Below are 22,130 nucleotides of genomic sequence, written 5' to 3'. Positions count from 1 at the left end.
CCACAATATTCTATTGAAACGACTGGACCAAACAATTATTAAGGGATCAGCACTGATGTGGTTTAAGTCCTATTTTACTGACCGTTCCCAGTTTAACGTTAATAACGACTCCTCCCAGTCCACTACGGTTAGCTATGGAGTTCCTCAAGGCTCGGTTCTTGGTCCAATACTGTTTATCTTGTACATGCTTCCTCTGGGTAATTTGATAAGGAAACACTCCATCAACTTCCATTGTTATGCCGATGATACGCAATTATATCTCTGGATTAAACCTGATGAAGCCAGTCAGTTGGACAAATTATAGGAGTCAAAGAGATTAAGGATCAAATGACCAATAACTCTACATCTAAATTCTGGTAAAACTCAGGTCATTGTGCTCGGCCCAAAAACTGTTATGGATGCAGTGCCCAGTGATGTCATTGCCTTGGACGGCATCACTTTTGAGGCCAAAACCAAAAATGATGAGGCAAAATTAATCCATGCTTTCATCACATCCAGACTAGCTGACTGTGATTGGCTGTAGACTGGACTGGAGGCCGTGGTGGAGAGGAGGACTCTGAACAACAGGACAACAGCTCTAACATATCAGAGTTCCCCCAGTCTGATGTTTGGATATGGCTTTCATTAAGCCCTGTGTAATCAGAGTTCCTCACTTATTAATAACTTTATACTTGCCATGCAAGGGTATTATTATTATTATTACTATTATTGTTAATATTTTTAATATTATTGTTCCCTTTCCCCGTATGTCTTAATTTTCTTCAGTGTATATATTCCCTGTTTCTGTTTGTTCTGTATGTCTGAATGCTGCTGCAACATTTCAATTTCCCAGTTTGGGATCAAATATCTAAGACTAGATTACTGGAACTCACTTTTTTCAGGCTGCCTCAAAAAGTCACTGAAGACTCTTCAACTAAAACAGAATGCTGCCGCCGGTGTTCTGACCAGGACCAGTACCAGAGACCAGGTTCTGACCAGGACCAGTACCAGAGACCAGGTTCTGACAAGGACCAGTACCAGAGACCATATTTCTCCTGTGTTAGCTTCTCTATCCTGTCTTCCTGTGAAAGCTAGGATAGATTTTTAAAAACTCCTCATTTACAAAGCTCTTGGTGGCCAGGCACCGACTTATCTGAAGGAACTTTTAGTTCCATATAATCCATCTAGAGCTGCGACCCCCCCAATCAGGGGGGTCGCACAGAACCTTTGAATTTTTTTTTGGAAAGATTATCAGTCTAAAGATATTTTATTTTGAAAATAAAACTTCAAAAGCATAAATGAAAAAAAATGAAAAAAACAAAAGCACAACTCCAAACACATCTGTTTGAGACTGACTGCAGCTGAAACCTGTTGCCCTTTTATTGGTTTTATCTTTTTATTGTGGATTCTTTTCATGAATTTTGTATAATTCTGTAGTGTCCTTGAGTGCCAAGAAAGGTGCCTTTAAATGAAATGTATTATTATTAAGTTGTTAAACTTTCAGTGACTTTGTTACTGGCATGTACCCTCTTGCAGCTACATTAACTTGTTACTGGGTATTTCCCTCTTATTGTTCTCATGTTTCTCACTCATTTTTTGTGATGTAACTGTTTATTTTTCTGCAGTAATCATGGAGCTATTTCTCAGTCAGCAGAACGTGACTCCCTGGCCCCCTTGTGTAAACACTAGATGGCTGATAGAACTGAGACCGGCTGGTGAACATTGTGGGGATTTATGGAGTAAATCACACAGTGTTTGCAAATTGGATAGAAATCAGTGGAGGACACAATGGATGAGTTTGGAGAGAACATGATAACAGCTGTTACTGACAATCGTCATGGACGATGAGGGATCACTGGTTAACAAGACCGGTGAGCTAAGCTAACGCAGTCTGAAATGCTTCGATGAAACATGAGTACAATCTCTGATAACTACTGTATGTTTCCATTAAATGCATCTAGACTACCCACAGGGGTGGTACCGGAGTGGTAGGGGGTTATAACTGTTAATTATAACAGGAAGAGGAGGGGCTGGCGTGGGAAGAAGGCGGGGCTGACCCGGTTTTCACCATCGACTGTTAGTGATGTCTGAATGGCCCCCAACGGTCAATGAGCCCAGAAAACAGCGCTTTGACATTCCCTGTATTGCATATATTTTCTGAATAAAATCGAATATAATTAAATTTAATGTGTTAATCCTTGCTTGCTATATTGTAGCTGTATATTATAGGAAATTGTTTTATGAATATTGGTCCTTGCAGGGTTCAATAAACCAATAAGAGATATAGATTACACGTAAAGATTACATAAATTGCATGTAAACAGTATTTAATATAAATATATACATGTGATTTGTGTGCGTGAGTTACATACTGTAGGATGATTAGTGTCACTGGAAACAAACCAGCTCTATGTTGGGAGATCAAGTCTGAATCCTGAGACGTGATCACAGCAGCTCCACCAGCTTCATCCTCACGTCTGGATCGTAACGCCTCATCACTGACGACGTGTTGTTACTGTACGTCAGGTGATGGAGCAAAGAAAACACTTCACCTGTAAATTAGAAATGATGTGTGTGGTTTATTATTTTCTACTGTGTGAGCAACAGAGCCTGAAAGTAATTGTTAGAAATTAAATCTACTTTGTTCGGTGGCACCAGTTCTGAATGTTCCCAGACTTGGGATCTCTTCCTGGTTGTGTCACACCTCTTGTCTAATAGTTTCTGTTTGTTCTCATTTTGCTAACATATCATGTCATTTCAGATCCTGTCCTCATTTCCAGTCAGTTCGTTCCCGCCACCTGCCCTGTCTCCACACACCTGCCACTCCCCTATCTACCTCCACCCTTCATATGCAGCCCTGCCTTCTAATCTCTGCCAGATGAAAAACGTGGTTGGTTGGAGAGATGGCAGAGGGAAGTGACGGAGTAGGAAGTGAGATGGCAGAGGAAGTTTGGAGCATTGCAGGTGAACAGCGTTTGAACAGGAACAAATGGAAGAAAGTGGCAAAGGAGGCAGCAAGGAGAGGGGATTATGACTCATCGGTATCGAGCAGTGAAGGAGAGCAAAGAGAAAAGCCAAAGCAAATGGACAACCGTTTGGTGAGTGGAACCCGGTTAAGCTGACGAAAGCCATTCATAAAGTTCTGGGAGAGGTTAAAAGTGTGAAAGTGCTGCGAAATGGGGCATTGATGGTCTTATGTAGGGGTGGGGCACAGCAAGGAAAGGCAATAAGAGTGAGTAGAATGGAGGGAAAGTCTGTAGCATGCTCGATGCAGAAGAGAGGAGAGGGGCTGTGGGGTTATTTCGAATGTTCCCACAGCTACTACCTGTGACGAGATCAGGGGTAATATAGAGGGGGCAAGAGTGCTGGAAGTGCAGAGACTAAAAATGAGTAGAAATGGAGAGAAGATGGACAGTCTCTCTGTTAAAATCAGGTTTAATGAACCAAAGCTGCCAGAGAATGTCTACATACTGTAGGTTACATGTGTTATAGAGTTATACCGTTTACCCCCCCACCCCTCAGGTGCTTTAAGTGCCAGAGGTACGGACATGTTGCAGCGGTCTACAGGGGGAAACAGAAATGTAGGAGATGTGCAGGTGATCATGAGTACGGTAAATGTCAAGAAGAGGCCAAGCTCAAATGCTGCAACTGCGGGGGGGGGGGGGGGGGGGAGCACGCTTCGGCGTATCGAGGTTGTGAGGCGGGCAAGAAGGCGGCAGAGATTCAGAAAGTGAAAACATCAATGGGAATATCGTATGAAGCAGCGAAGAAAGTGGGGCGAACCAGATAGATCCTGCAAAAACGGTGAGGGCAGACACCAGCAACAGAGTCGAAGCTAGTGTGGCTAAAGCTAAGGAAAATACACTTAGAGTGGGTAAGAACGACTTTGTATTGTTCATGGTGGAAGTGATAAATTGTTCAGCACAAACTAATAGTAAAACGGAGGAGATTAAGATAATTATCACGGCTGCAGAAAAGCACCTTGACATCAGAGGGCTCAGCTGTGAACAGGTTCAGGAAACATTAGCTGGAGAAGTAGAGTCAGAGACATGGACTGGACACTCCTCATGGTCCCAGCTATCCTACAGTGGAACGCTAGAAGTCTTATTGCTAATGGTCAAGAATTTAATAAATTTATAGAAGAAAGGGGTGAAGAGGTCAAAATAATATGTATTCAAGAGACACGGCTAAAGCCACAGTGGTACTTTACGTTAAATGGGTACCCTGCAGTTAAAATGACAGAGAAGGTAGAAGTGGGGGAGGAGGGGCCACATTTATTAAAAGAGGAGTGAACTATAGGGTAGAAAAATCAAGTGATAAACATGAAACAATAGTACTGAGAATATGGACAGAAACTAATAGTGTGACAATAATAAACTACTATAATCCAGGTAAGAGATTGTCCAGGGAGGTACTTCATGAAGCAGGCGGACAGGTGGAGGGTGGTGTAGTATGGTGGGGGGATTTTAATGCTCACAACACTTTATGGGGGAGCATGAATACAGACTTCAATGGGAAAATAATAGAAGAATTCATAGATGATAGCGAGATGGTGTGTGTAAATGACGGCAGAGGCACTCGATACAACACATCTAGGAATACGGAAAGTGCAATAGATCTCACTCTAATGTCGGCTGGGATGGTAGGAGTTAGTACATGGGAAGAATTAAAATACACAACTATGGGGAGTGATCATTATCCAATAATAGTCAAAATTGGAATTAGTCCAATACAGGATAGTGAGGACAGACCGCCAAAGTGGAAGCTAGAAAGTGCAAATTGGGAAAGATTCAGAGAACTCAGTCAAAGTAAATGTGGGGAAATAGATGAGGAAAGAATAATGAATGAGGATGAGTTTAATGAGAAAGTGGTGGGAGTAATAAGGATCGCAGCAGAAGAAGTCAGTTCCGCAGATGAAGGGAAAAAGAACAAGGGAGAGCGTGCCATGGTGGAATGAAGACTGTAGCAGAGCAATCAAGGAAAGAAATAGAGCATGTAGGAAATTAAAAAAGCACCATACTCTGGAGTCGTTGACTAAGTACAAGAGAGCACAGGCAGTAGTGTGCAGAGTTATACGCCATGGAGACAGTACTGTAATATGATAGGGCGAGAAACACAATTAACAGATATATGGGGAATGATCAGGAAAATGAGCGGAATTAACAGAAACTACGAAATCCCAGGGCTACGGGTCGATAACCAAATAGTATGTAGGGAAAGATTGAGCAGAGGTTCTAGCAAAGACGTTTGTCAGGGTACATAGCTCTGAAAACCTAACTCTGAATGCTAAAAGTAATAGAGAAAAGCTGATAGAACAAAACCAGGGTATTAAGAGTAAAAAACAAATATCTAAGGAGGGAATAAATGTGCCGTTTAAGATGCTTGAGATAAAGAGAGCAGTAGCTAAAGCAAAGCAGACGACGCCAGGGAAGGATGGAATCTGTTATGGTACGCTGGCACAGATGAGTGAGAGAGCTCTCAATACTGTGCTTAAGTTGTACAATAAAGTATGGGAGTCAGGCAAAATCCCAGCCAAGTGGAAGGAATCAATTATAGTCCCTACACCAAAACCAGGGAAAGACCAGTCAGACCCAGCCAGCTATAGACCCATTGCACTGACATCTCAGCTGGGGAAAGTAATGGAGCGAATGGTTATGGAGCGGCTAAATTATTACTTGGAGAACAAAAACCTCATGTCACAGTACCAAAGTGGTTTTCGCAAAGGTAGAGGGACTATGGATAATGTATTAGTGTTAGAGTCAGAGATTAGAAAAGCTCAAGCTAATAAAGAACTAGTTCTAGCAGTCTTCGTTGACATTGAAAAGGCAGATGATATGATGTGGAAGGAAGGTCTCCTCATGGAAATGAGCAACTGGGAGTCACAGGAAATATGTACAACTGGGTGTTGAGCTTTCTGTTTGAAAGGAAGATTGAGGTGCGGGTGGGTACAAATTACTCCAGACAGTACAGTGTAGAGAATGGACCTCCCCAAGGAAGTGTGTGCAGTCCAACATTGGTTAATATTATGATAAATGATATCTTTGAGCAAATACAACCAAGAGTAGGGAAGTTGTTGTTTGTGGGTCAGGGGGCGCAACACACAATATTTACAGCAGAAACTGCAGCGTGCTATTGGGAGAGTAGAAGGGTGGGCAGAATGTTGGGGATTTAAATGCTTAGTGAGCAAGACACAGACAATATGCTTTGCGAGAAGACGTAAGGAAGTGGAATTATATCTATATGGACAAAAGATAGAAGAGTTTGGAACAGTAAGATTTCTGGGGTTGTGGATAGATGAAAAACTAACGTGGAGACAGCAAATAGACAGGCTTTGTTAATAGATGCAAAAAAGTGAATAATTTATTGAAGTGTGTAGCTGGAAGGGACTGGGGAGCATCAAGAACATCACTGTTAGGGATATACCAAGCCGTGATGAGAGCCACATTAGACTATGGGTGTATAGCATATATGTCAGCCGCAGATACTCACTTGAAGAAACTAGAGGTACAGCAAGACCCAGATACTGGCCGAACTGGGGCTGCAGTATATACCCATACAGGAAAAATTAGAATAAAGCAGAGGTGTTCAGATCACATATCGGTGTATGCCGTAGAATTAGTAAGGATAATAATAGCATTACAGTGGATAAAAACGCATGGGAAGGAAAAGTCAGTCATAGCGTCAGACAGCTGGGCAGCTCTTTCAAGCATACAAACAGAAGATTTTTATTTTTTATTTTTGCAATAACACTTTAATCACATTCAAACATTTTACAATTTTACATTACATGAAAGCACTAAAGTGCTTCAGAAGAAGAAGAAGATTTTGTGGAAAAAAACTTCAATCACATTCAGAATATTTAACAATTTTTCATTAGATGAAACTTCAAAAACACTAAACACCAAAAAAACAAAAGGAAATACAATATAAAAATTAGTACATTATAACAGGAAGTTTGCAAAAGTGAGGTGGTCATCAACTAAAGTGCATAGGACATTTTTGTGACACCAGATGTTCCTAAAGTTATTCAGGTGTTTTGTCATTTTATAGAAACCAAATTCTAGTTTTAAGCGACATCTGATGTTACAGCAGAAAACAGGAGCTGCTTCTGGAACAGTATTGTTTTCAGTTCTCCTCTTCCTGGTCACAGAAATAGTGAGTTTTGCCTCTCCAGAAATAAAATGTAAAAGCTGCCACTTTCTCTGATTCCATCTATTGTACCCAGCACCGTAGATGGATTTCCTGATACTAACATTTTCACTGAACAAATTAAAAACATTCGTCAGAAGAGTGAAGAGCACTGAAGTCTCCCACACTCACTGAAAGCATGACAGACTGTCTCCTGAAGGGGACAGAAGGGACACTGGCTGGACACCGCAGGGTTAATAACAGAGATAAAGCATTGGAACCGACGGCACCATGTAAAAGTCTCCACTGGAGGTCGGCTGTTTTCTCCTTGAGGGGGGGTTTGTACAGAAGTCTCCACTGTGAGTCAGGTCCATTTCCTGTCCTCCTGTTGGCCCAGGTAGTGGGGGCTCTGTTACACAGGTTTTTCTTGTTGATCACTTTTACACATTGTCTGTACAGTATTTTTTTGTTGGCCGTGTGCAGGCTGATCTGTCGTTCATCTCCGAGGAGAGGACCCTCCAGTTCTCCAAACAGGGGACTGATGTGGACCTCAGGGACAGGATCTTTGCTGTCCGGTACAGTCCCTGTACTATAGTCCAGGAGGAGGTTCTCTCCTTCCCAGAGAGTCTTTGCCTCCACAGTTGTAGCCCCCTCTGAGCCCCCCTGGTGGACTGGATGTTCAGCAGGGAGTTCACAGCCTGGGCATCCGCCAACGCAGGTCCAACGTTGTCCACCAGCTGCTGGAGGGCCATGGTCCTGGTTCTGCAAAGCGCTGCAGACAGACCAGGTGTGGCTCCACTGCAGACATCCAGCCTGGCTCCATGCACTAGTGGTTCCCTCAGTAACCAGAACAGAGAGTCAGAGCTTTTTCCTGGGCTGCTTTTAAATAGGACCAAACAGAAGAAGAAGAATCTCTGCCATATGTTTAGTGTCCTGCCTGACTCTCCAGCCTACGTATCCTGCCTGATCTTGACCGTGTTTGAATACCGTCTGTTGTCTTGACCCAGCCTGTTTCCTTCTCCTCGTCTGATCTGTCTGCCCGGTTGGTTGATTGCTTCGTGCCTGACCCTGCCTGATTCTGGACTGTTGTTTCGCCTGCCGTTTATTGGCTACCTCTGCCTGTTGGACTGATTACTTGGAACCTGAACCCTGCCTGTACAATTTAACCCTTTTTGAGACTTGACCTGCCTGCTACTCTGTCGTGCTTTTGGGTTCCCCTTACCAGTCGTGTTCGAGCCCTGACAGGTTGGTTCCATTGCAAAGCAATTAGAAAGCAAACTGTCAGGAATCTGAACCCTAATCTGATCAATCCAGAGGGTATTGACACGATACGCAGTTCACCACGCTGTTTCATCCATTCTAGCACCTCTGGGACTGGTCGGTGTTTCAAAGCCCAGCCCATTGATCCAAACCACTAAACTGGTTCAGCTGGGGAATGAAGCGCTTGGCGTTTCAAAGCACTTGAGTGTGTCAAACGTCATCAGTCACGTGGTTTTTCCTCGTTTGAAGCTGGCTTCGAAGCAATAGTTCCCAGGGGAACGCTAACCGAGTCCGGGGCGCGTGTTGGAGCGCCGGGACAGAGGGGACATCACTACTTGGCCCCCAATCATTGGAATGTGGACATTCTGTTTTTGCAGGGTGTCTGTGCTGCAGTCACAATTGATAACCCTGAAAAAAACACAGCTTTGACGTTTCCTGTAGTGCACTTATTTTGTGAATAACACCAAACATTTCATTTAATGTCACAGCTTGAACAAACTGGTGGAGAACCTAAAAGCACACAGACAAACGGGCAGGTCAAGAGTCTCAAAACAGGTTCAATCAGACAGGCAGGGTGCTGGTACCAGGGAATTAGTTACAGTAATCCCTCGTGTATTCGCGCTTCAAGATGCCCGGCTTCACGACATCGCAAATTTTTAGTAGGTAGTCACTTGATTCCCTACGTGAATTCTATTGGCTGACAGGATCCGGTAGTGCGCTGCGTTCTGAGACTCACGGAATGCAACGCACTACCGTGTATTAAAGAAGTGCTTTAAACAGTCTATTAGAGTGTTTGGAAAAGGTAATACAGATAGAAAGTGGTTTAATATCAGTATGGGGAGGGTTCATCAAAGTTTAAATTACCGTAAATAATAAAATAGTTTGTCTCTATATTATGGAATTTCATTTTTTCCAGGTGTTGCTGAAACACAATAATTGCGACTGACGAGGGATTACTGTGCATCGCTGTCAAAACTCACCGCAAACATCTACAAGGAAAATTTCAGCCTTAACTGCAATTTAATTTATTAATGCATTTTTAGGTCATGTGTGGTTTTAAACTTCAATCAAATTCTACTCAATACTTGGCATTTTTATGTTTTTATTATTTCATCCATCTTCTTTACTCCAGCTAATTCCAAAGTCTTTGGTAATACTTTGGTAATACCTGTACACATGCTAAAATTTAAACCATACAGAGAAGATTAGCATGGCCCCTTCGCAAGGATGACATGCAAATTCTTGAAGCGTTCCACATTTTTGGGGTGGCAGTAGCTCAGTTGGTAGAGCAGGTCGTCCAATGATCACAAGATTGCTGGTTCGATTCCTGCTCCCGCCCAGTTACTGTGGAGTCTCAGCTGACAGTTCAAACGCATATGCATGTGTTTGAACTAACAAAGTCTGATCTAGAGTGGAGTGTTCTCGTTTGCGTGTGTCCTTGAGTCTTTGATGCATATTTTTGGACAGGGACGCACAATTGTCAGACAGTCTGTGTCTCTGGGACACAAGCTTTAAATGCAATTCCATTCAACAAAATATTCACAATTTTTTTTCACTTCTCCACTTGAATTTCGAACCTGTAAATCGCCATTATTTTGTTGTCACTGAAGTTTCTTGTTACAAAACTCACCTGTGTGATTCTGCCTAATTAAAAACGATCAAACGGCAACACGACGTCTGCTGGTTTTAACGCTGCAGTGAGAGAGGAGTTAGTTCGACCCTCCAGAGCAAGAATAAGAGTCCTGTTGGGTTTGTCTGTCTGTTAAAACGCTTTGAAATGTCTGCTGATGTGATTAAGCACTATGCAAATAAAGGTTGATTGATTGATTGATTGATTGATTGATTGATTATCACCATGCCTCTGTAAAAATGCAAAAGTTGGAGAAAAAGCAACTACACTTTGATTCTCTATGGGAATCATTAAAGTGCTCAATGGCACCTCAGCAGTGCTCAGGAGGTGAACTTGCACCTCTCCACTGCCAGTTGACCCTCCAAATTTTTTGGGTCTACATGGACTTGAACCAGCCACCCTCCAGTCGCCAGACCTAGTGGACTGAGCTACTACAACCGTACATAATTTGAATAAATGAGAACTGAATCTATTACTGAAATGTATTATCATCTTCTTGTCCTTTCAGCTTTTCCCTTCAGGGGTCACTACAGTGAATCTAACCCTGTCTTCTCTCACACCAACTACCTTCATGTCCTCTTTCACTACATCCAACATTCAGCGTCCCTACTCTCAGTCCTATACTCTTGGTGTTCTTCTTCTCTCTCTTCCTACGAACACACTTTCCTCCTCTCCTTCTTCGACCAACAATAGTCCAATTTCCACCGACACCCTGTAGGTGAACAGCCCCGATGGCGGTGGATGTTAACCTGGGCCTCGACCGATCTGGTATGGAAGTCATAGGTTTGATTCACATGTTTGATTTGGCAAAAGTTTCACCACCAATGCCCTTCCTGACACAACCCTGCCATGCCTGGGTACTATTATTATTAGTAGTTCATATTTTAAATATTATTATCATTCCCCTGTGCCTATTGCCTTAATTTTTCTTCAGTGTATATTTTCCCTGTTTCTGTCCGTTCTTATATTTAAATGCTACTCTAACATTTAAATTTCCCAGTTCTGGATAAAGTATATCTGTCTGTCTGTCTGTCCCTCCGTCCGTATTTATCCGGGCTGGGACCGGCCCCATTAGACACTGGCTTGTGTCCTCTTGCAGCTACATTGCAGGAATTTATCATCTAATAATATTTAATGTAAATGGTCAATAGAGGCCGTTAAGCGCCTTTAATTTTCCACAAGCACTAGGTGGCACTGTTGGTAAAAAGATACGTTTTATTAAACATGAAAAACAAGCCAACAACGTCCATACTGCAGGACTCACGTAGTTTTGTCGTTTAGAATTAACCACAAGACCCACAGCCGTGTTCAAAGGTTTGTGTGACGTAACTATTATCTGACGTACTTCCTGCTTTTGAACGTAGTTTGGTCGCGGCGGAAGTGACGCGCTGAAGCGGAAGTGAAGCGGAAGTGACGCGCATGAACTGACCTGTGAACGTCGCCCGGGAGCCTCGAATGTTGTTCGGTCACATCCGCCCCGGTTCGACCGCCGGATTGGACTTCTGTCGCTGGTTTCGGGGGCGGTGAGTGTTTTAGCTCGTTAAAGGTTGTGTTTTTAGACATTTTGTGTTCCGGTGTCTCCTTCTAGCGCTGCTGACGGCAGTGTTAGTGGTGAGACTAGTGATACTAGTGTTACTAGTGTTACTAGTGTTACTAGTGTTACTAGTGATACTAGTGATACTAGTGTTACTAGTGTTACTAGTGTTACTAGTGATACTAGTGTTACTAGTGATACTAGTGTTACTAGTGTTACTAGTGTTACTAGTGTTACTAGTGATACTAGTGATACTAGTGTTACTAGTGTTACTAGTGTTACTAGTGATACTAGTGTTACTAGTGATACTAGTGTTACTAGTGATACTAGTGTTACTAGTGTTACTAGTGATACTAGTGTTACTAGTGTTACTAGTGATACTAGTGTTACTAGTGTTACTAGTGTTACTAGTGATACTAGTGTTACTAGTGATACTAGTGTTACTAGTGATACTAGTGTTACTAGTGTTACTAGTGTTACTAGTGATACTAGTGTTACTAGTGTTACTAGTGATACTAGTGTTACTAGTGTTACTAGTGTTACTAGTGATACTAGTGTTACTAGTGATACTAGTGTTACTAGTGTTACTAGTGTTACTAGTGATACTAGTGTTACTAGTGTTACTAGTGATACTAGTGTTACTAGTGTTACTAGTGTTAACACAAAGCTAACGAAGTTACCCCGAGGTGTGGTCGTCATGTGAAGCGTAACTCCTCCTACACACATGATGAATGTATGTTTCGACAGGGTCACATGACTGACGTGTGGTGAGCGGTGACGTGGATGGCGCTGCCTGGACTGTGTTGTAGGTCAGCAGGTTTAGCTCTGGGCTAGCCAGACCGGTTAACGGTGAGGATAACCTCCGGACTCACCGTTCAGCCGGAGACAGGACGATAATAACGTGTTACTGACAACGATGTTCAGGGAGAGACAGAACCGGTTCATGTCTGTCTGGGTCAGGGGTGTCAAACCTTCACCGGGGGCCACATCATCAGAATAACGGCTGTCCTCACAGGGCCAGATGTAACTAATAAATGTAACTCAGTGTAATGTAACGTAAATGTAACTACTCCTTAATTTTAAATAACTCTAAATTTATTACTTATTCAACTTACATTGTTTCTCTGTTATGACATAAATCCTTTCAATTTGTCAAGTTATTAAACACACATAACTCCATCAAGGATCAAACTATCCAAGAGAAAGAAAAAGATATATACTTTATCAGTCCCGGAGTAAATTGCACAAAAAATATAAAGACATAAAAATTAAATTTAAAAAATTAAAATGAAGGTGTTTTTTTTTTCAAAGTTAATATAGACTTAATTACCGCGTTGTGGAAAATTTGGTTTTTGGTCAAAACACACTTTTGACCTCTATTTTTAGACACTGACCTTTTATTATGTTGTGGGCCACATGAAATGATCTGGCGGGCCACATTTGGCCCCAGGGCCTTGAGTTTGACACATGTGGTTTACATAATTCATCCAGTGTATCCACGTCATTGTGATGCAAATTTATGACTCCCCCTTTACAGTGGACTGACTGCCAGATCTCTGGTCCACTAGTCTGACCCGATCAGGAATGCCAAATTTACATGATAGAAATATGAGCTGTGTCACTGCAGTCGTGAGGAAAAGATCGATAACGTTGTTGGTGTTTTGGTTAACTTTGTTACGTTATGTTTACGTGCTGTTAAAATCTTCTGCTATGTGAGGATTTCATTCTTCCCACTTGTTTAGATGTGACTGAGTGGCTTGTAAAGTCATGTCACTGTATGTGTGTTGTCAGCATGGACTTGAGAGACTTGTCTGGTGACTTCCTGTCTCCGGAGTCCACGGTGACCTGTCTCCTGTCCAGCTCAGGCTACCTGAGGAGCAGCTGCTCTGCTCGCGAACCCGACACAACCTTCACATACAGGAACAAGGTACGCCCTGATTCCTCACCTCTGTGCTGCTGTGATTGAGTGGAATTTGATCAGCCGATGAGGCGGCAGTAGCTCCTCCACCAGGACATGGTTTGTGGACCTAAGAGCTGCTGAGGTGCCCTTGAGCAAGGTACCAAGCCCCAAAAAGCTCTTCTAGGGCACCTCCACATGGCTTCCCTTCACTACACCATCTCTCTGTTATTACATGTCTGCAGGCCCTGTGTGTGTGTGTGTGTGTGTGTGTGTGTGTGTGTGTGTGTGTGTGTGTGTGTGTGTGTGTGTGTGTGTGTGTGTGTGTGTGTGTGTGTGTGTGTGTGTGTGTGTGTGTGTGTGTGTGTGTGTGTGTGTGTGTGTGTGTGTGTGTGTGTGTGTGTGTGTAACATGAGTTAAGCCTTTATTCGCCCCACGGGGGGAATTTTCACAGTTACAACAGCTGTAGTCACACACAATGGAAGAACAGGATAGACAGTCAACAAACACGATAAATACTAATAGTATGGAGTAAGTCATAAGAAGTGAAGAGAAATGTGAACATACATACAAACATACATAAGTAGTAACATACAATTTATGAATTTTCAAAGCTGCTGGAAGGACAGACGTACGATAGCGTTCCTTCACAACTTTAGGACAGAGCTGACCTTCTTAATGAGCTCATTCAGTCTCTCCCCCAGCAGACCCCCCCATAAAAGATGGAGCGCTCTGGAATATTTTACTCCATAAATTGGAGTTTTAAAGGAAATCCTCCACTGTGGATTACTAAAGTGTCTCAAATCGATTCGTCCCAGCAGACATTGACCACACATAGATGTTTGGGCCTCACAACCTGATAGGCAGACTTTACATGAATTTCTTTATTTGTTTTGATGACGTAAAAGAAGAGCAGAATGAATCTCCTCTGCTGCTACGCTGTATAGAGTCCATTAAAAAGAAAAAGTTTTACATTGGATGATCATCACTACTGTGATTTAATGATGTTTTAAACTTATATTTTAGGTCTTGTTTTATCCATTTTATTTTATCTTCAGAAAAGCACTTTGTGATTTTGTCTGTGAAAGGTGCTACAGAAATAACCTTGCTCCACTTAAGTACTGTAAGGCCTGAAGACTGTAAATGTTAAACTGATGTTTTTAACTGAGTGATATCTGGCCTTCACTTCCCTTGAATGTCAGTATTGTAATGAAGCTCAAAATGTTTGCTGAGGAGACCTTGATGTACTGAACTTACTAAAAATAACTTAATGATGCTTTATTGGTGATTGATTTGACACCAGAGCTATGAATCGGCCTCAGCTGCGTTGGATGCGTACATCTCAGACTTTGAGGACACTCCCCACACCAGAAACCCCCCCACAGAAAGGTGTGTTTCACTGCACGGCCCACCCCCGACGCCGAGCAGACCCAGACTGAGCATTATCAGGAATAAAGATGGTATGTCGCTACTGAAAATTATTTATTTTATTTATTTAAAATTATTTATTTGTATTATTATTTTTATTATTAATTATTTTCAGGTTATTCAGTTCCATGATGCAAGAGCAACAGTTACTATGGAAACCTAAGCTGGGAACTAGCCTGGTCAGGAGCAAGCTGATAATTAAGCCTCCAGAATCCCTGAAAAACCGATCTGAAAGAAAAAAGATCTTTCCCATCGACTCTGACGACTGTCCAATCAAGTTTAGAGAAGATAATGTGACAATAAAATAAAGATAACATTAGATTGAACTTTATTTATTACTTAAAGTAATACAATACATATAAATACATGTACACACACACCACACACACACACACACACACACACACACACACACACACACACACACACGTGTGTGTTTAATTGTAGATTAGATCACTTTATGCTTATGAGACAAAATATTGAATTCACATATTTATATTATGTAGCAGTAATAGAAATGCAAAAAAGGTAGTGATTTATTACATGGTTAATTTAGTCTGTCATGTTATTTAACTCAATGGAATTATTGTTTTAAAAATGTCGTGTGTGTCCAGTCTCTTGCCTTTCGGGCTGTAATTCCATGTGAAACAACAACGTCAGTGGTTCAACCAGAGATTTTGTTTGGATTGCTTATAAGATGTGATAACAGATAATTAATAACACTCCAGTGCTGTGAGACTGTACTGTTGGACGACTATCTTATCGTAGAAATCTCATCCTTTTACAAATCTATTAATTGAAATCCACTTTGCTGTCCATAATGAAATTTTTATTGATTCAGTCATAAAATAAATGAATAAATCTAATTTTCTGCTTTCTCTAAATGTTGCCCTTGTTGTCTTTTTCTATCTGTAGTTCTCAGGGAGCATCTGACTGACGAGGAGTTGGACTTCCTGAATCTCCCCGGCAGCTCCCTCCTTCATAGCACCACCCGTGATCGACTCTCCATGACAACCGATGAGCTGCTGTTGATTCCACACGACGGATCAATGCCCGTCACTCGCACATCTGCATTTTTACAAGGTTCTCACATGCAGTCATTTTGGAATCAATGCATTTTGATGTCATTCAGCTCTTGTTTTCTGATATTTGGGTTAATAGAGTAATTTGTTGATCAATGAATATATTTAAAGACATTGATTAGTTGTCGTCATGTCATTCTGCTGTCAGCTCCTCTAACCAGACTCATGTGTCGATCCAGGACACTTGTCTCGTCCTGGACCCTCTCAGCTCTGCTCCTCCTCTGGATCAGTAAATAAAGTGTGGGACAGACTAGGTAGTGGTCATGCTATCCCCCACATGGTCCACCGGCACCCCCAATCGGCCCGGATGTATAGTAGACCCAGGTTAGTCCTCATTGTACTGATAGTTGTTCAGTTCAGTTCAGTTCAGTTCATTTATTACAAATATATATTAAAAGCATTACAAATTTGTTCACATACAATAGGTGGCAATGCATATTTGTAAATGGGACACCCTTGAAGCAGCATTTAGTTTATGTTCTAAGCTACAGAAGACAAAAGGTCAGATCTGACACGAGGTTCCGTTCTCCTCTCCAGGTGCAGAAGACGACCAGGAAGGGCCGTGTTGAAACCAGAAGACATGTCCTCAGACAGCTGCAACAGGGTGACTGTCTTTGTTTCTTTGAGGCCTGACAAACATGTTTTTGGATTTGACTCTGAGTAAGAATATGGACCATGGGCCAGTTGTACTGATTGGCAGTTCATTGTTCAACAGTAAAGTTTGATCAATTTGTTGTCAACCCTGTTGTTGTTCAAAGCTGTCCTGGTGTGTGTTCACTTTGCCTCATCATTCTGTATAGATTGAGAAGGGTGTTCACAACACTAAAATTCTAGATATCAATAAAAGGATGGAGCAATAAAAATGGGAAGTTTGATCAATTTGTTGTCAACCCTGTTGTTGTTCAAAGCTGTCCTGGTGTGTGTTCACTTTGCCTCATCATTCTGTATAGATTGAGAAGGGTGTTCACAACACTAAAATTCTAGATATCAATAAAAGGATGGAGCAATAAAAATGGGAACACAGGACTGGCTCCATGACAAATTATAACCCTATTTCCAGAAATGTTGGGACGCTGCTAAACATGAAATAAAAATTGTATGGAATTATTTACAAAGAAAAGTAACGATAAATTTTAAATGTGAAGATGGAAAAAACCAAATAGTTTTTAAAAGTTATAACCTCATTTAATTAGTTAATTTTGTTTGAGCAGACTCATGATTAATAGTCTTTCATCAACTGGGAACTGATCAGACCTCTTGCTGCCATTTAAAAATGGAAAATGTTCACGTTCTTGCTCATCGCAGGACGTCAGCTGCTCCAAGGTTTGGGGAGCCTTTGTTGTATTTTACATTTCATAATGTGCCGTACCTTTTCTGGACTGCAGACATGTCAGTTTACCCCAGAGTCACACTATTAAAATGACACAACATGGTTTGGTGTTATGTCGCTGACATTAAGACCTTTCCTGAAAAATGAATGATCTATTGTGCTACTTATTACCCTGAACCTGAATGTACATTATCATTCACTATTAATAGAGTCTTTACAAAAGCTTATGTCACACATGCGCCCCGATACCATCATGGTTGCTAGCTTCAGACTTAGCAGACTACAGGACACTTTGAATCAATCCACTTTAAATGATCTCTGCCCAGTAAAGACAGCTGGGAACTGGATTTGATTTATCATCAGTTTCCTCTTTGTATGGGAGACTTTTATTAGTGGAGCAGCAATGAAGTGTTCAGAAAGCCTCTGCTAGCATTGTTCCAACCAAGACATTCAGCGTTCAAACTGATAAACCCTATTTTCTGTTTTTATCTCTTTTACACAATGTCCCAAATCATTTGGAATTGGGTTGTGCTCATTGTTGTCAAATGTCTCCTTTTTCCACCAGACTTCATGAAAATCCATTAAGCAGTTGAAGCATAATCAATTAAAATATTGCTGAAAACAATCTCACAATTCTATTGCTCATAAAAGATATTCATCTTTTTTGACCCCCCAGTCTGCAGACAGGACAGCAGAGCCGTCTCCACTGCTCCACCTCCCTCACTGGTTCACCAGCAACAAGACTGACATGGACTGTTCTGGAATCAGCAGCGTGCCGGACCTGACCTACCCCGCCTGGGTCCAGTGCTGTGCCCCCAGTGAAGAGCCCCCACCCTCAGACTCAGAGTTGTGTGGTGATCACGGTACGACCCACCCACTGCAGTACCAACACCGTCCACTGGGTCTCCACAGTGACTGTCTAACGTGTTCTTATTGTGTTTGTTCATTCTTTTTTTTTATTTACTGACCTGAAAAACACCTGTTTCACATCACTTCTGTAAAAGGTACAGAGTTCCCACTAGAATCCACTTAGAATCTGCTCAAGTTCACAGTTTCAGCAGAAAGTTTTTATTCTTTTGACTAAAATTTAAAATTTTGAATGAGTGATAATTGACTGATGTGGGATGTTTGGAGCATAAATTAATCACTCGTCTCCCCACTGAAGCTCCCAGATCCAGAGCCCCGTCCTGGGTGGCCGAGCTGGAGGATGATGATCCTGACCAGGGCAACAGCCAGCAAAGTCTCAGGGATCTAAGGCTGCAGTTTGCTGAACACATTTCCCTTCTTGCTCCAGAGAAAAGAAGCTCTGACATGGAAACAATACTCAGAGGTAAAACGCAGCAGATTTCTCCAAAAACTAAAGGGTTTGATGTTCTATATAGTTTTGCTGTTTTTTCTGTCAGACAACAGGATTGAGTCCCTGATCCAGAAAGCTGATCAGGTGTTGAACTCTTTGGCACATCGTTCCGGAAGAGAAGCCAGTGTTATAGATTCAGATGAGAGCAAGACCCAACCAGAGGCACGAGGTGACTTCCTCCTCCTGTGAGCTGACACGTTAGCTAACGGTTACAGGACTCTATCAGGGCAGGCATAAATGTACCTGTTGGGAGCAAAATTTAAAAACCACGTTGGATTTTGTGCTGATTTGCAAAATACACTCTCATCCATCCATCCATTCATTCATTCATCCATCCATCTTCAGTACATCTTCAGTACTTCCATCTTGTTTTTAGAGTTGATGGATCACATTACTGTTTAATGAAACATGTAACGTACGCTGGATATTTAAAGTATCATGAAATATTACCCCAGACATGAATTATGACAACGACAGATAATCTGTGGGAATAATAATGGTTTTTTTTTTATGTGCTTGAAGAAGTAAAGTGAATTTCTGAAGTTTAGTTCCGCCCTCACATGCTGTACACTGGAGGATTCACATTTCTGCATCTCACGTTCAGATATTGAGATTCGGATTATCTTTCAAACTATTTGTGACATTAAAGTGAATTTGAAGTGAACACAGAGAAACTTTCCACTTTCAGTCAGTAGATGTAGGCTTTTAGTCGTGTGGCGTCAACACTGTTGGAGACCTGAGAGCAGAAACATTCCAGACTTTCAAGCAGGACTTCTGAGATCAGAGGGACAGTGTGCTTTAGTGCATTTAGAGAGGATTAGTGTGTTCTCACCACACAGTGCTGCCTGTCATTGATAACATGCTGGTGTTACTGTTGTAGTCGCCCCTCCTGGGGGTATGAAAGAATACACTGGTCCTGCAGACTCTGAGGAGCTGTTGTACTCTTCTCCCTCACACTGCCATCCAGTGAATCAGTAAGTCGTTTGTCAGACTTGTTAGATTTAAACTGTCTTAATTTGTCCCTCTGACACACTGACTAAATGTGATGACAAATTACACCTGCAGGGAGGTGGCTCCAGCAGCAGGGGGCGCCACAGAGGTTCTGACTGACAGGAAAACTTGGGTAGGTGATGCCAGATTTGGCTTTACTCACCTTAACGTATTTAATGCTGAGACAGGTGCAGCTTGTTGTTCAGGTGTGTTCAATATTCCAGAATGTACGGTAGAGGAGCTTTGTGGTTCACACAGAACGATGGTTCAGACGTCCAGGTGTGAACGCACCATAAATGATGCCCCTGTCCATCCAGTTTCATTGCACCCTTGTTGTGTTCCCCCCACACCCACCCCCACCCCCAGGGTCAGAGCTGCCATCTCCATGGTAACACCATCTTGAAGCAGCCAGGTCCAGTGGAGGCTCTGAAACAGATGCTGTTCAGACTGCAGGCAGTGGAAACAGCGCTTCAGCACCGAGAGCACCCATCACCCCCCATGAGCCCACAGCGGGAGGAAACATGTTGCATTGTGGGTCACCAGCCTGGCCGTGTGTGTGTGTGTGTGTGTGTGTGTGTGTGTGTGTGTGCGCGTGTGTGTGTGTGTGTGTGTGACTTAAAGTGTGTCTGAACAAGTGTGACAGGAAATGAAATGAGCTGGAGAATTGGTTACACGTCTGTTCACGTGGAACGTTCACAAGTCCAAAGTTACACCAGAATGTTTCTTACAGACTCCTGAACCTGAAGTAAAGCTACGAACGACTCCTGGTGGGGCATCACTACAGAGGTAACTTCCTGCTACCCTCTGACCCATGACTGACCAGGTGACCCAAAACCAGCAGGAGGTCTAGTCTAAACCACACCAGTCAGTCCAGAGCAGTCACAAGTCTTGTGTCACAGGCACCAACATTAAACGCCTATGACAAGATAAAATGATAGTAATAAATAACACTGAACTCCAGTCATGAGCTGCTGAAGGTCTGGAGAACATCCTGTAGAAATAACTCCCACCTCTGAGCAGCACAGGTTTGAGCCCCCACCTCGCAGCCAGTGAGCCTTAAGGACCTGCTGCTCATGTTTTTGTGCCAGACACCACGTCTCCACTGGTCTGATGGTGTCCTGGATGGGTCAGGGCTGGTTTCCCACCAGAAGGGGTCTGACGTGACGTCAGGCAGCTGTCCTAATGTTCTGGGCTCTCAGTGTAGTTCATGAAGCTGTTTTCACACTGACGAATGTTTCCGTCCTCAGAACTCTTCATCACCTGAGCCGCCTGAAGGCTCTGGTGGAAGAACCCAGAGAGGAACTCAAAGTCAGAGAAGAGGAGAAAGGTGAAGATGAAGGACACTACTCATCTTCATCTGCTGATGGACTCGTCTGCTACTCCACCCACAGACCTTAATACACCTGTATCAGTACATAGCCCGGCATGTATGTAACATGTTTGAACTATGTTCAAACCTGGTGGCGTGTGAGCACGCCTCAGTAGCAGGGTTTCATTTAATTTGCTAAACGTTAACATGCTGCTAATGTTAATGCTATAGTTACATTACTGGTAACACAACCATTTTTCTGTATTATGCTAACATTAGCATTTCCACACACCAGTGTTAGCCCATCATAATGAGGCGTTGTGATTGTCCTGTCAGCATGAGGCCTTACTCCACCACGTGGGATGAATGAGTGGATGAAGCTGAGGACTTCTGCTCATCTGTCGTGTTATAAACGTGAACAAAGAGGACGTTAACCTTTAAATCAGGATTATTTCCTAACAGGTTACGTTGTTCTGTACTTAACGCTGATTGATTGGCTTTTTGGCTGATGCTATTGATCCTGATCAGATGTTCTTTTCACTGAGTGGGAAGCAGCTGGAAAAGGACACCACGGACTTTCCCTGATGTCAGTGAAATTAAAATTCACAATTAATGAGAACAGTGGTGGTAGTTTGTTCTTCACGTGGCTCTGTGATGCACTGGCGTCGCGCTTGGAGTGTACCCTGCCTCACACCCAAAGTCCACTGGGGTATGCTCCAGCATCCCGTGACAGCAGATGAAGCTGGTACTGAAGATGAATGAATGAAATGTGAGTGAATATTAAAAACATGGAAGGGTTCAACTTAAACTCACTTTATTGATCCTGAAACCATCAATTGTGGCAGCAGGTGTTTGATCATCGGTCCTTGTTCAGACCGGACACTATTTTGTTCTTCAGAGCTGCCTGGTATTTTCCGTCCAGGTGTGTCAGGGCAGGTGGGTAGGACTTCAGGTGTTCCTTCAGCCGCCTCAGGCCCCCCCTCAGCCGCTCGTTGTCGTCGGTGATTCGCCGGTACTTCATCTGGTGCAGGTCCCTCTCCCTCTGGGCGGTCACCAGGTCCCCCCGGAGCACCAGCAGCTCCTGCCGCCACATGTCCGTCTGCCTGCGGGCCTCCAGCAGCTGCTGCTGGAAGTGCTGCCGCTGTGTCAGGGCGGTGATGATGGGGGCGTCCAGAGGAGCGGCTCTGGGGGGGAGCTGGTGGGTGG

General features: G+C 42.8%; 1 protein-coding gene and 1 non-coding gene across 5 annotated transcripts; both read left to right on the top strand.

Annotated features, from left to right (window-relative positions):
- Positions 1-2,959: 2,959 nt before the first annotated feature.
- Positions 2,960-21,725, top strand: c15h18orf54 (chromosome 15 C18orf54 homolog). 4 transcript variants are annotated; one of them, XM_068334257.1, is made up of 15 exons: positions 2,967-3,077; positions 11,362-11,520; positions 13,323-13,458; positions 14,732-14,888; positions 15,772-15,939; positions 16,118-16,262; positions 16,476-16,542; positions 17,945-18,131; positions 18,434-18,598; positions 18,672-18,764; positions 19,506-19,599; positions 19,691-19,748; positions 19,982-20,146; positions 20,346-20,401; positions 20,863-21,725. In XM_068334257.1, the coding sequence occupies exons 2-15, from the start codon at positions 11,453-11,455 to the stop codon at positions 21,011-21,013; spliced, it is 1,710 nt and encodes a 569-aa protein (XP_068190358.1). In that variant the 5' UTR covers positions 2,967-3,077; positions 11,362-11,452; the 3' UTR covers positions 21,014-21,725. The 4 variants fall into 4 exon arrangements, with proteins under 4 accessions (XP_068190360.1, XP_068190358.1, XP_068190357.1 ...); XM_068334256.1 differs by having other exon boundaries at positions 18,672-18,794; XM_068334258.1 differs by lacking the exon at positions 2,967-3,077 and adding an exon at positions 12,279-12,340 and having other exon boundaries at positions 11,484-11,520; positions 18,672-18,794.
- LOC137609037 (U6 spliceosomal RNA) lies at positions 9,529-9,629 on the top strand. Its single transcript, XR_011038279.1, has one exon. It is a non-coding gene; the product is annotated as a U6 spliceosomal RNA (small nuclear RNA).
- Positions 21,726-22,130: the final 405 nt, after the last annotated feature.

The sequence above is a fragment of the Antennarius striatus genome, chromosome 15 (genome assembly GCF_040054535.1).
Source record: "Antennarius striatus isolate MH-2024 chromosome 15, ASM4005453v1, whole genome shotgun sequence".
In the NCBI taxonomy this organism is placed as follows: Eukaryota; Metazoa; Chordata; class Actinopteri; order Lophiiformes; family Antennariidae; genus Antennarius; species Antennarius striatus.
The sequence above is the reverse complement of the archived record's forward strand: the minus strand, read 5'-3'. Positions and strand labels throughout refer to the sequence as shown.

Coding starts and splice junctions, on each gene's coding strand:
- c15h18orf54 (XM_068334256.1), top strand. CDS start 11,453: ATGTTGTTCGGTCACATCCGCCCCGGTTCGACCGCCGGATTGGACTTC. Junction 15,940..16,117: donor CACATCTGCATTTTTACAAG/GTTCTCACATGC, acceptor GTGTCGATCCAG/GACACTTGTCTCGTCCTGGA. Junction 16,543..17,944: donor CCTCAGACAGCTGCAACAGG/GTGACTGTCTTT, acceptor TTGACCCCCCAG/TCTGCAGACAGGACAGCAGA.